The 12811-nt window shown below is 42.7% G+C and overlaps 1 protein-coding gene across 1 annotated transcript; it reads right to left on the bottom strand.

The window, feature by feature from the left end:
- Nucleotides 1-5930: 5930 nt before the first annotated feature.
- Nucleotides 5931-12239, bottom strand: LOC139300051 (glutamine-rich protein 2-like). The gene is made up of 13 exons (XM_070923026.1): nucleotides 12135-12239; nucleotides 11618-11887; nucleotides 11162-11284; nucleotides 10968-11036; nucleotides 9978-10142; nucleotides 9774-9892; nucleotides 9124-9189; nucleotides 8829-8930; nucleotides 8455-8607; nucleotides 7732-7882; nucleotides 6982-7093; nucleotides 6452-6580; nucleotides 5931-6355 (listed from the first exon to the last, which is right to left on the bottom strand). The coding sequence occupies exons 1-13, from the start codon at nucleotides 12237-12239 to the stop codon at nucleotides 6231-6233; spliced, it is 1689 nt and encodes a 562-aa protein (XP_070779127.1). The 3' UTR covers nucleotides 5931-6230.
- Between the last annotated feature and the right edge of the window lie 572 nt (nucleotides 12240-12811).

The raw sequence follows: 12811 nt of genomic DNA, 5'->3' as shown, positions 1-12811 counted from the left end.
TGTTTCGGGAGTGGGGGGGGGGTATCGGGGTGGGAGGGGTGTTTATGTGTGGAATGAGAGAAGAAAAAGACAAAGACACTGCTGTTTTCCTCTCGTTTTTCTAAACTGAAGACGAGCTCTGCAGGAGACTCTTCCTCTCTGTCTTCATCACTAGTCATCCAGCCGAGGAAGAACCTGGGGGGGGGGGTGCGGGGGTCGCTGACGACACGAGAAACTTCACAGCCTCTGAGCCCAAAAACACCGACTGAGGATAGGAGCCATGTGATCTGTGTTTTATAGAAACTCTTCTTTCATAAAGCTCCGAAAGAATCCGTCAGGAAGTCGGCAATAACCAGCAGATAAACGGGGGGGGGGGGTGGGGGGGGGGGTGAAATGTGTCCACACGTATGTTCATGTGGGGTGGAGTTGGTGTTCAGTGTGGAGAGGATTAGATATGTGCAGACACTAATCTGAGTTCACATTAAACACAGAAGCCTCTGAAAACCATCTGGATCAGGAGATATTCAGCCTGCTGCTCCTCTCAGAGACGAACACTGTGTGTCCGCGCTCCACAAAACCTTTCCTTACCAGTCTGATGGAGCGCCTGAGTCATGACGTCACTTCCTGTCCAGCCTCTGGTCCTGGCCTTCTGTAAGTCCATGTTGTCTCTGGTAGAGGCTCCTCTCTGTCATTACACATGTAACCTTCATGGACTCGCCTCTGCTGGTCTGTGGGCTGATGGGAAACGGTGTCCGTTAAAGGCTGCAAATTTCAATGACGGCTCTGTTTGAATATATTGACTTTACGTTGTATTATTTTATGCTTTTCTACAAAACTTGTTTCTCGTGTTGTATAGAAAGAGCACGGTGTCGTCTCTGACCCCCTGCAGAGAAAACACAGTCGAAACTGGTTAAAAATCTTTATTTATCGCAGCAGACGGAATCTTTTTTCATCCAGATGGTTAAAGAGTGTTTGAGGATTCTGTAAAGTCCCTCAGAGCAGCAGGACGTGTTGCTGAACGAGCTGAGTTGGACGATTGTGTCAGAAACACAAGAAGGAAGATGAACTGTAAAGTCAACATATGATGCATGAGTTTGGTAGAACGCACAGTTTGCAATAATTTGATGGTTTGGAGACGGAGGGCTGCCACGTTTATGATGTAGTCTTTGTTCCGAATCAGTTCACCCGCCTGTCAAAGACGAGACGCCATGTTGTCACTTGCTGATTCGGCAGGAGTGTCGTTTTTAATTGTCCCGACGGAGAGCAGATTGATTTCCTGCTCAGTTTGATGATGAGAGGCAGTTTTGTAAATAAGATAGAAGATTTCTGTTACGCTGATGACGACGCACCGAAGAACTCACAAAAACGCACATTAATCAGATATAATATTTTGACGTAGACGGACGGTGAGCTGCCACGTCTCTGTCTGTCTGCGGGGGTTAGAGGCCGACTCAGTGATTTTCCACACAACCTTTCAGACGCTCAACCACTCCTACCTCTGTCTGTCTGAATGGGAGAGGCCCTCATGTGCTCTGAATGTATTCTCCGCTGCAGACACAGACAGGATCAGGCGCTTTAAACAAGTAGAAACTGAGCTCGATGGACGGGTGAAGTCTGTGTTTACACCTGATAGGAATTCAGTCCTAAATGATTGTTCAGATCCACGAAAAACCTCGATGAGACTCTTTTTGTTAGCTGTCTCTTCACACAGGATCCCAATGTGTGTCACACTAAGATCACCAGTAGGTTAGGGACAAGTTTTAAAAGTCACCCGCACTTCACGAAAAAACAGGAAGCAGTTATTGTCGTCATCGGGGAGCGATGGGATGCAGACAGAAAGAAAGAGATGGTTTTTTTTTCTCCACAGCTTCACGCAGACAATCAACTATTTCCTCTGATTCTGTAGGATTTCCCTGTTTTATTGTCCAGCTGTGACCAGTCTGCCTCAGGGAGGTCGGCCTTCACGTTCATTGAATTGCTAAATGAATTCAGATCCAACAACCTGATAAGATTCTATTTGAGCATCTGATGCAGAAATGAATCCAATTATCTGTGAAGGAACACTTTGAGATTTTACATCAGAGCAACACAGCTTCTTCCAGAAGCCGCCGACATTCAACAGCCTATCATCATGCAGACAGGTTCACTCTCCCCCTCTTTAAAGGACCATACCTGTGTTCAGGAACCATTCTGAATTCAAGAAAGACCGTTTCACATTTTTAGATCATTTGTTTTAGGCAGTTTGAATTCGTTTTAGCACAGAGTCATGTGATCCCTCGCAGTGAACGGCGTCATCGAGGAGAGAAGCAGTTTAAGAGCCGATTGATTGGAAAAGTCTCGACTGCCTTACCTGCAGCCATTATTTATATATATATATATATATATATATATATATATATGTATGCTTATTTGTCGATTCACGAGTTAACTGTGTGGTCTGTAAAACATCAAACAAGTAAAAGCAACAACTTGACTTTTATACCTTACTGAAATGAATGGAAGTCAATGGACACGAAGAACGGTAGAAATAATACATTAAGATGTCTAAAACACAGCAACATGGTGAGAAAAGTGCTTGGCTCTGATCAAACGTGTGAATGATTTGTAGTAAACAGGCTAAAACATACAGAACCGACGGCATGGTCCTTTAAATCAGGCAGGTCGAGAGACGTCTGGGATCTTTCCTTTAAACCAAACAGCAGTTTGTGGACGAGTCGAGGCAAATGTTGAATATCTGAAATGTGCTGAACTCCTGGATGATTTGTTTTGGTGGTGGGACGTGTTGTCGTCGGAGACTTTGTTGTTGAGTATAATGAACGAGCTGCAGGTTTTGGGGGTTTTGGCCAACAGGGGAGTCTTTGTACAGCTTCCTGCAGAGTGGATTACTGGCTTAGCTCGGTTATGGAAATCCATGCAGCGGTGGAGGGTGATTATGGAGATTTGACCCCGTCTCCACTTTCCTTTGGAGATTTGTAACCATACTTCAGACAGTAACATACAGCTGATGTGTCCCAACCAGCCTGAAGATTTTACAGAGTGGGTGAAGACAGTTTACCTCCAGTTCAACATTTATCTTGCTCTTACCAAGTAGATGACGGTATTTTTTCTCAGAAATTCACTCTGTTCTAATCCATGGCTCTTTTATAAAGATTTCACTCAAGTACTTTGTGTTCATTTCCTCTGTTGAAATTTGTATTTATATGTTTAATAAAACAAGGTATGATCTGCTACTTTCTGTGGGTTCATCTTTCACTGCTGACAGTGTTTCATCAAACTTGTTTTGGCTTTTACTGTAAGAGCTAAAGGGCGGTTGAGAAAGCACACAAACTTGTGGTTCCTGAATTAAACTTCTCTTCTGAAGTTACTTGTCTTTGCATTAGTGAGACTGAAGATGGAGGAAGGATGTGGTTGGAACGGTGTCAAACTGATAGTGTCTGTGTTTCTCATCAGTTGATATGTGATAGACCAGAGTGTCCTAACATGACATGAGTGCTTTAAAGAGAAAGTGGAGAGTTACGTTCAGTGACAAAACTCAAAAGAGTGGATTAATGAGCTGCTGCTAAAACAGGTTAATCGTGGAGCTTACAGAGCCATAGACAGGACTGAAGACCATATTACTTACAGAAATATTATCAGCAAAATGTACTTAAAGTACACAAGTGTATGTAAATTAATTGTTAGTTATGCTTCCCCTCCTCACATGGTTTAATTTAAGAAACTGTTCAAAATATTCCACAAAACGTCCAAAAACTGAAAACATATTTTCTTCTTTCCACTCGCATTAATCATCTCACGGCCCCTCAGATTTATCTGGTGACCTTTTGGAGGGGCCCGACCCCTAAATTGGGAACCACTGGACTAAATAAGGTAGCTGTATATAAAGTAGTCAAACTAGCTAACTGTATATAAAGCAGTCAAACTAGCTAACTGTATATAAAGTAGTTCAAACTAGCTAACTGTATATAAAGTAATTCAAACTAGCTAACTGTATATAAAGTAGTTAAAACTAGCTAACTGTATATAAAGTAATTCAAACTAGCTAACTGTATATAAAGTAGTTAAACTAGCTAACTGTATATAAAGTAATTCTATGAGCTAACTGTATATAAAGCAGTTAAAACTAGCTAACTGTATATAAAGTAGTTAAACTAGCTAACTGTATATAAAGTAGTTCAAACTAGCTAACTGTATATAAAGTAGTTAAACTAGCTAACTGTATATAAAGTAATTCAAACTAGCTAACTGTATATAAAGCAGTTAAAACTAGCTAACTGTATATAAAGTGATTCAAACTAGCTAACTGTATATAAAGCAGTTCTATGAGCTAACTGTATATAAAGCAGTTAAAACTAGCTAACTGTATATAAAGTGATTCAAACTAGCTAACTGTATATAAAGTAGTTAAACTAGCTAACTGTATATAAAGCAGTTAAACTAGCTAACTGTATATAAAGTAGTTAAACTAGCTAACTGTATATAAAGCAGTTAAACTAGCTAACTGTATATAAAGTGATTCAAACTAGCTAACTGTATATAAAGTAATTAAATTAGCTAACTGTATATAAAGTAGTTAAACTAGGTAACTGTATATAAAGTGATTCAAACTAGCTAACTGTATATAAAGCAGTTCTATGAGCTAACTGTATATAAAGCAGTTAAAACTAGCTAACTGTATATAAAGTGATTCAAACTAGCTAACTGTATATAAAGTAATTAAACTAGCTAACTGTATATAAAGTAGTTAAACTAGGTAACTGTATATAAAGTGATTCAAACTAGCTAACTGTATATAAAGTAGTTAAACTAGGTAACTGTATATAAAGTGATTCAAACTAGCTAACTGTATATAAAGTAGTTAACTAGCTAAATGTAGGAAATACTCAAGTAAAGTACAAGAATCTCAACATTGTACTGAAATAGAGTACTGGAGCAAATGTACTTAATGAAAACATCTTCAAAATAAAATACTTCAGAATGATGGACATCAACTCCTGACAGACTTAAAACTTGAGATAAAACTAAATTCTTGAATTAGAGGAAATAATACGAGCAGGTTCAGAGTGAGGTCACCCCTCGCTCCTCCTGCTTTCATCTTCACTCATCGAAGTGTCCTTCCTGCTCTCAGCCTGATGTTTCTGTGAACAGGATGTACACTTGTGCTAGTAGTAGTGATGCGTTTCCCCTCATGATGCAACACCCAGCCTCTTGGCGTCCTGCCACGCCACGCTGACAGTTGATGGGAACAACACATGGCAGAGTTTTAGCACTCGACTATATGTGTTTGGTATTGACAGGAGCGGCCTGAATGTGGCGTCACAACAGGGCTCTACGTGGTGTTACAGCAACACTTTCATGGTATAGAGATCAATAATAAGCACTCATAAGAATTAGACCCCTCATTAATAAATGATTAAACACTAAAGTATAAGTCTGGAGATATTCTATATTTTTCTCTTGTCAATAAAACCAGTGAAACAACCAAAACCAGCACTGAATTTATCTACTAACAAATACTGTGTATCACCGCCTGATATATCTTCTTCTTATTATTATTATTATCATCATCATCATCACCATGAACACACACACTGTAGTTTATCTGGACTCAGTCCCACACACACACCATCCTGCTGCCCCAAACACTCACAAGAGCTCCACATGTGGATTCATCCGCCGCTGAAAATAGTCCCCAACAGATGCACTATTTCCTGCTGTTGGTTTGATAAGAACTCCAGCGAGCAGCTGTTGGAGGGAACGACTGAGCCTTTTAAACATGAAACTATATGTTTGTGAGGAGTTTTTAAAGATTGACGTCTTCAGTAGGAACCAATGGGCTGAGAGCTGAGAGCCACAGACAGGAAGTAAGACAGGACTGAGAGACGGACCGACAGGCTGTTTGTTTGGATCAAACATGGAGATTTGTTGACAACAACAAAAAATATAGAAGAACATCATACTTATTCTTTAATAAAGCCATTAGTTACAAGTTGTAAACCCTTTGTAAAGTCTTTGATTCTGACGCTGAGAGGCTTCATGTTTGCTGTCTCAACATCTTGTGTCCATATTGTCCCATAGAAGACTCCTCTGAAGCAACAGGAAGCGATTCAGTTTACACTCAGGTTTATTAATTATTATTGTTATTATTATTGATAACAACAATATTTAAAGTGGCTGATCACACATCACAGAGCCGTCACAGTGTTGGACTCAGAAGTTAATCACATATCGGGAACAGTGCTCCGTGTCGCCCCCTACAGGTTGAGCGGCTCGTCAGCCTCCGTGTGGCTCTCTGCTGCAGCTGAAGCCGGAGTGACGGAGCTCTGAGACGTGCAGCCCAGAGCCGACACGGGCCAGTCCCGACCCGAGCTGCTGGAGGCTGGACACAGAGCAGGAGAGTGAGACTGTGAGAGGAAACCCGGAGAGGGCAGATGGGGAGAACCGGGTCACACCTTTACCTGTGTGTGAGACTCACCTGAGCGGCTGCACTGGGCACTCTTGGCACTGTGGGGGTGGTGAACCGGAGCGCCGTGTCCCACCTCCGGAGACGGAGCAGGTTTGTGGGACGGGGAGCACTTGGCTTTGTCTTTGGTTTTGCACATGCCTGCAGGAACAGTGCGACATGAGAGGAACTTAACGGTCTCTGGCCTTGAAATACATCGAATGACATTTGTTCTCATGAATCATCAGCAGGTGTGAAACCTCCTCTGCATGTGTCACATAAACCATCCAGGCTTTTGGTTTTAGTCGGGTTCAAGGCCGAAAGAGCCACCAGCACATTTGCTGCTGACAGCTCATATAATATAGAAGCACTGCTGCCTGCAGGCACCAGAGAATAAGATAAAGAGAACTATTAAAGGACAGTATTTGCTCTAGATGTAGAATCTCTGTTCACAACAAAGCGTGCTGCTGCCTTTACTTGTATAATGTTGTGACTTTACCTTTAAAGAGGTTTCCCTTCATGATACAGTGTTATGGTCTGTTGTTCAAATCAAATACTTTTACCGTCTTTGGTGGAGATTGTAGGTAGTTTAGTTTCTGTAGTTCTGATGGCAGGTGTGTTCAGGCGACCTTTGTAAATATGCCCGTCCAGTCCAACGATATCAACCTCCTCCGACTAAAGAGTCAACACACAGAGGAAAATATTCATTTCATATGTTCTACTCATAACCAGGCATCATACTCAATGAAATGATCACGTTTTGTAAGTTAACTGCAAAGTAACAAGTATTATAGATAAAACTATATATATATATATATATATGTATATATATATATATATATATATATATATATATATATATATATATATATATATATATATATATATATATATATGTATGTATGGAACTGCTGTGATGTTTGATGAAACGTAGTAAATTAATAAATATTCCAGCAGTAAATGAGATGGTGTGCAGAAGGTTTCTCATTTGTGCTTCCCTCAGATGTCACATATTCAGGTGTGCAGAGACTTTTTACATCTTTTCAGGGAATAAAGCTAAATAAAACTAGTGGAGGATTATTGTGTGTGTGACATGGCTTCATGTCTGATGTTTGATCTGCTGTAACTTCATCAGTTATAAGACAGCTCCTTATTTACCTGAGCTGCCAGAACACCTGTGCAGGAGGATTTAGGTTCTATCAGTTTTGTCACCAACAGAGGTTGTGAATGATCCCACAAATGACAACAAAGTAATACATACCACCACTCTGACTCGTGCTGCGATGTATTCAAGAAACTCTGATTAGTCGTACCTGGACGGCTCCGTCCGCCTCAGTCTGGCCGTGGTGCTTCATGTACTGCAGGCCGGAGCGTCGCTGGCTGGCGGAGGTGACGGTGTGACTCCCCCCGCAGCTCCGCGACACGGCCAGGTGACCGTAGTCGGTCATCTCAGAGATCCGCTCGCTGCTCGTCAGAGAGAAACATGAAGACGTGAGGACAGAGGAAGTGTTGGACAGGAGGGAGAAGATCATCATGAAGGGCTGTTTTACATTCCTGCTATTATAATCAAATATTTATGTTTTCTTCTTTTATTGATCTATTGTGGTACACGCTGTTTCTCACGCTCTCATAATTCACTCACTTCATTTTTCTTTTCTTGTCTTTTTCTGAAGACATTATTAAAGCGTCATGTTGTCTTAAACCTTATTCGGACGGGATTAATATCACGGGGGCAGGGGGGTAATACAATATTTCCCCTCCTCCATCGTAATAAAAGTGGGTAAATGGCAGGAGCCGATGTTACTGTGAGATCAGTCAGTTTAGTGAAACCCTTCAGTCACGCTGAGCTGATGAATCGTATTCACAGTAAACGCAGCTTTGTGCACAAACAGTGATTCAAGAAAAAAATCACAGGATTAAAATCGCTGACCAGTGCAGATGACCACCCCCCCACGAGACATCAATCCTGTCTAAATGGGGCTTTAGAGTGAGCTCTGACCCCTCCTGTCCTCTCCCCTGTCCTGGCCCTGACTCACTGCAGGATTCCCGGCTGGTTCTGGATCAGGCTGTGGCTCTGTCTCGTCTGCACGCTCTCTATCTGCCTGCACATCACAGCGTGGCTCCTCTGAAGCTGCTCCCTTCTCCTGACAGCTACCTCAAAGTTGTGGCGGTTGGTCCCTGGTTTCAGCCTGAGAGGGCAAGACCAGCTTACAGTGGATCAGATACTATGTTAAGTATTTCTAGATCGAAGGTACACCTATATGACATCACCACTTCTGTTTCTGGTCCTATTCGTTTGGGCTGTGAATGACTCTGAGCTTGTCAGACTCTTGCGCCCCCTGCTGGTGAACAGAGGACACAGCAGGTGAAGTGAGAGAAGGTAAACTGCAGGTGACCCTGCTGACCTCACCTCCTGTAGTGCTGTCGAAACTGCTCCAGAGCGTAGACGGTAAACGGCCGGATGGACTTGTGAGAGGGGAATCCAGGAGTGGACGGCAGCTTCACCGAATGCCTTTTAGGGCGCAGAGAGAAGACACAGACAAACACGAGCAGATGAGTTTAGAGGGCAGAGAAGAGATATTTTATAATAATAAACGCACTGTAAACACTGCAAATATAGCAAATATCTTTAACCCCTGATACATCCGCAGTGTGTTCATCTAATAATATATTATTAGTATTAGATGTTATTAGTATTGACTCACGGTCCGGGAGTGTACTTGACAACAGGTCGGTCACAGGAGAGGCAGTGAAATCTGTCCACGAGTTGTCTGGAGATAAACACAAAGACACGTCACGTCTCCTCACAGCTGACTGTACAGCATGTGAGGCAGATGAGACTGACTACTTATACATATCTGGCGTGTGATATTAAACTTATCCCCCTGTTAGAAATATTCCTGCAGAGCTCTACTGACTAACTTCTACTTAGAGTGTTAGAGTGACGAGTAAAAGAGCAACACGTCTCACCTGACGCTTGATTCAAAAACGGTCCAATAATGACTTTAAATTTACAAAAACAACAAAACAAAACATTAACTATTAAGAATTATTAAGAACCTCAGACTAAAAGAGTGAATAAAGTAGGTCAGGTTCTGTAATCAGATGTTTGTGATGCTACAGTGACTTCCTGTTTACATAGTTGATTTCTTTTGATTGGATGGTGCAACAGATGTTTCCTAGCAACTGATATACACATCAGTCTTTATTAGCTGAGATATTTTGAGAAGTTTTAGTGGTGCTAACTGATTTAGTGAATCACTAGTTTGAAACTAGCTGACACACACACACACACACACACACACACACACACACACACACACTCCTCTGGACCCGATCCTACTCTCTTTCTTACTTTCTTAAAGCAGCAGCATCCTCGTGCTCTGGAGCTCCCTGAGTCTGCAGCTTGGCGTGGATATTCTTCCAGCGACCTTCCAGCTGCTCCTTCACGGAGTCTAACTCAATCCTGTTCAACTACAGTGAGATCAGAAGCCAAACATCACGTCACAGATCAAACCCTCTCACTGGGACGTTACGGTGACCACCGCGACGTATTCACCTTACAGTCCATCTCCGCGGAGAGCTTGTCCATGACTTTGTGCCAGTCCTGCTCCTGGCCGGTCATCTTGTTCAGCAGCTCGTGGAACATGGTGCTGAGCTGCTCCGTCACAGAGTCAAACTGCAGACGGCTCACTTTGCTCTCCAGAGCGCATTTATCTGCCTTCTTCAGGTGTGGAGACACGACAACAAGTTCAGGATATAGAGACAGGGAGAGGCCTTCAGGGTGTGAAACAAGTCAAACTGTTCAGCAAACTAATGATCAGCATTTTACAGCTGCTGGTGTCTGCGTTCTAATGATAATAACAACAAAAGCATGGTGTGAATAAAGCTGTCATACAACTTGATAATAATCAATAGAGTCTATAAGCCATGAGTTCGGTGATGAGACAGAAGTAAAGATCGTACAGCTGAGTGTATCTGTACCAAACATCTCAGAGTCGGAGTCATTGTGGAGGCTGGAATAGTATAAATAATATAACTGAGCTTCTCTGGCCGGGTGATATTAAAGGTTTGGCCCTTCAGCAAAGATATTTCGCTAATTCACACATTTGTGACTATTTTACTGTAGATAATGTAAATACGAGGCCTGTGTGTGAGCCCCCACATGAAGAGAGACGGGACAACAGCAGCTACTGTGTCTGATACTGAAGCTACTAATAAAGTGTTTTCATTTGACCAGAACAGATTCTTACAGATTTTACATTTATTCAGACGTCTTTTTCTGCAGCAGCAACAACAGAAGTGCTTTCACACTAACTGAAGCAGGCCGCTGTTTATCATGTGTGGATAACATCTGTAGTCTCATAGTGCAACACAGAACATCTGTACTCATGTATATGACTCATTCTTTGCAGAATGAGTGTTAATATAAGCTGCTCTACAATCCTGAAACAAAGACTTTTAGAAATTGACTGCACCTGTAAAACTAACATTATGATGCTCGCCAACAACCAGTAACATGAACGACAGTTCAAATGAACCCACTTACGATTTCACTCTCAACCATCTGCTTGTCAGCCTTCTTCTCCTCCAGCTCCTCCGTCGTCTTGTACAGCTCCTGTGGAAGCAAGAGTTCAATTTCTGGAACTCAAAGTTAAGCTAGTCTGGCAGTAAATGTGAGTCAAAATGGAAAAATGTAGTTAAAAATACGGAGAAAACAGAGCCACATGACAGCACGTCTACCTCTATGTGGCTCTGCTTCTGTCTGTTGTCCTCGTGCAGACACCTGGTGGTTTCGTGAAGTTTCTCACACTCTGCTTGAAGCTGAAGAATCGCCTTCTGCACATCGTTCACCAGCTCCGTGTTCTGAGGCGCACACAGGCATGTTAAGATATATAGAAGTCACAGCTCACCATCAGTTTGCTGAAAGTAAATCAAGTGTTGCATCAGTAAATGAAACTTTATCCATACAAATCTAAATGTACTCACACGCACACGAGACAAACTCGTATCATCGGTGATTATTAAGCAAAGCTGGAGGTCTCATCTGTATAAATCAATCAACCAAACCTCATATAAAAAACTGCACGAGATACAAGAGATAAAGGGAGTTAACCTCCTAAGTTCACACGAGTGCTTGTAGTTCAGACTTGGATCAACACACATCTGCCTCTGGTTGACCAAACTGATTTAGCTTGCCTCCATGTCCTTCAGTGCCCCTGCTCTGCCTCCGGTCTGCTGTTGGAGCAGGTTGCTCACTGAGTCCTGCAGCTGCTCATAGAGCTGGAACAGACGGCTGAGCTTCCTGCCAATGTTTACTGTGCTGCTGGTGGAAGCTGATCTCTCTCTACTCTGACCGAGGCCCTGGCCCTCGCTCTCATCCTGCCCCGCCTCGTCCCAGAGGCTGCTGGACAGCTGAGAGGTCAAGGACAGCATCATGTCCTCCAACATGCCTCGCAGGTCGTCCAGCTGAGGTCAGAGGGCAAAGACCTGAGATTAGACTGAAGGTTATACTGATATGTCAGCTGATACTGGTCTGTTTTATACATGCTGACTGCAGGCTGCAGATTCTGTTTGGTCACCGTCAGACCAGTGTTATAAAAGCTCTGCTGCAGCACATGAAGACATATGGATGTTGCCATCCGCGATAACAGTAGCAGCTGACTGTAGCTGACGTCCCCTAACTGTCCCTCAGTAACATGTCCTCCTGTCTGACCTGATCTTGTAGGTGTGGTTCTGCTGCTCTCTCCTCTGTTGAAGCCTGTTTAGCCTTCAGCTGCTTCACGTCGTCCTCCAGCTTCTGCACAGACTTCCTGGACATGATGGTACGAACAACTGATCTGAACACTCACAAAGGGCTACAGCAAAATAAACAATGTGACTGTGGACACAACAACATGCGGAGGCACTCAAAATCCATTGTCCACGTATTTGGAAGGAGAACACATCTTGTTCATGTACAACATGTAATGTTTCTAAGACTCAAGACGTCCGTCGTTACCAGCTGCAACAGTGTTCCTCTAAACTCTGCATCTTCTGCTTAAGTCTTGAACCCAAACGAAGGATTTTATAAAGTAAAGAGTATAATGAGTTTTTAACTTTGGGTTACTGTAGCTGTATATTCTGGATATTGACCCCCCCCTCCGTGTTTCTATCTGTCTTTACCTGAGGTAGGATATTTGCTGTCTGAGCTCGTGACAGGCTTTGCTGTCTGAGTCTGAACTCCCCGAAGCTGCTTCTGACGTGGTTTCTCTGTCTTGGCTCGTTAGGTTCATAAACATGTCCTCCAAGTTGTCCAGCTTTGGACAGACACATTACACCATCAGAACCAGAACCAGAAGAGACCTATGTGATACTGAGGAGTTTGTCTTGGTGCTGATGCTGAGTTTAACC

Source organism: Enoplosus armatus, chromosome 17, assembly GCF_043641665.1.
Source record: "Enoplosus armatus isolate fEnoArm2 chromosome 17, fEnoArm2.hap1, whole genome shotgun sequence".
Lineage (NCBI taxonomy): Eukaryota > Metazoa > Chordata > Actinopteri > Centrarchiformes > Enoplosidae > Enoplosus > Enoplosus armatus.
This window is presented reverse-complemented; position numbering and strand designations above follow the sequence as displayed.

Excerpts from the sequence above, each read along its gene's own strand:
- LOC139300051 (XM_070923026.1), bottom strand. The coding sequence starts at position 12,239 with ATGTCCAGGAAGTCTGTGCAGAAGCTGGAGGACGACGTGAAGCAGCTG. Across the intron at positions 9,893-9,977 it reads CCGCGGAGATGGACTGTAAG|TTGAACAGGATTGAGTTAGA; the intron begins GTGAATACGTCG and ends ATCTCACTGTAG. Across the intron at positions 8,931-9,123 it reads GTCAAGTACACTCCCGGACC|GCATTCGGTGAAGCTGCCGT; the intron begins GTGAGTCAATAC and ends GCGCCCTAAAAG.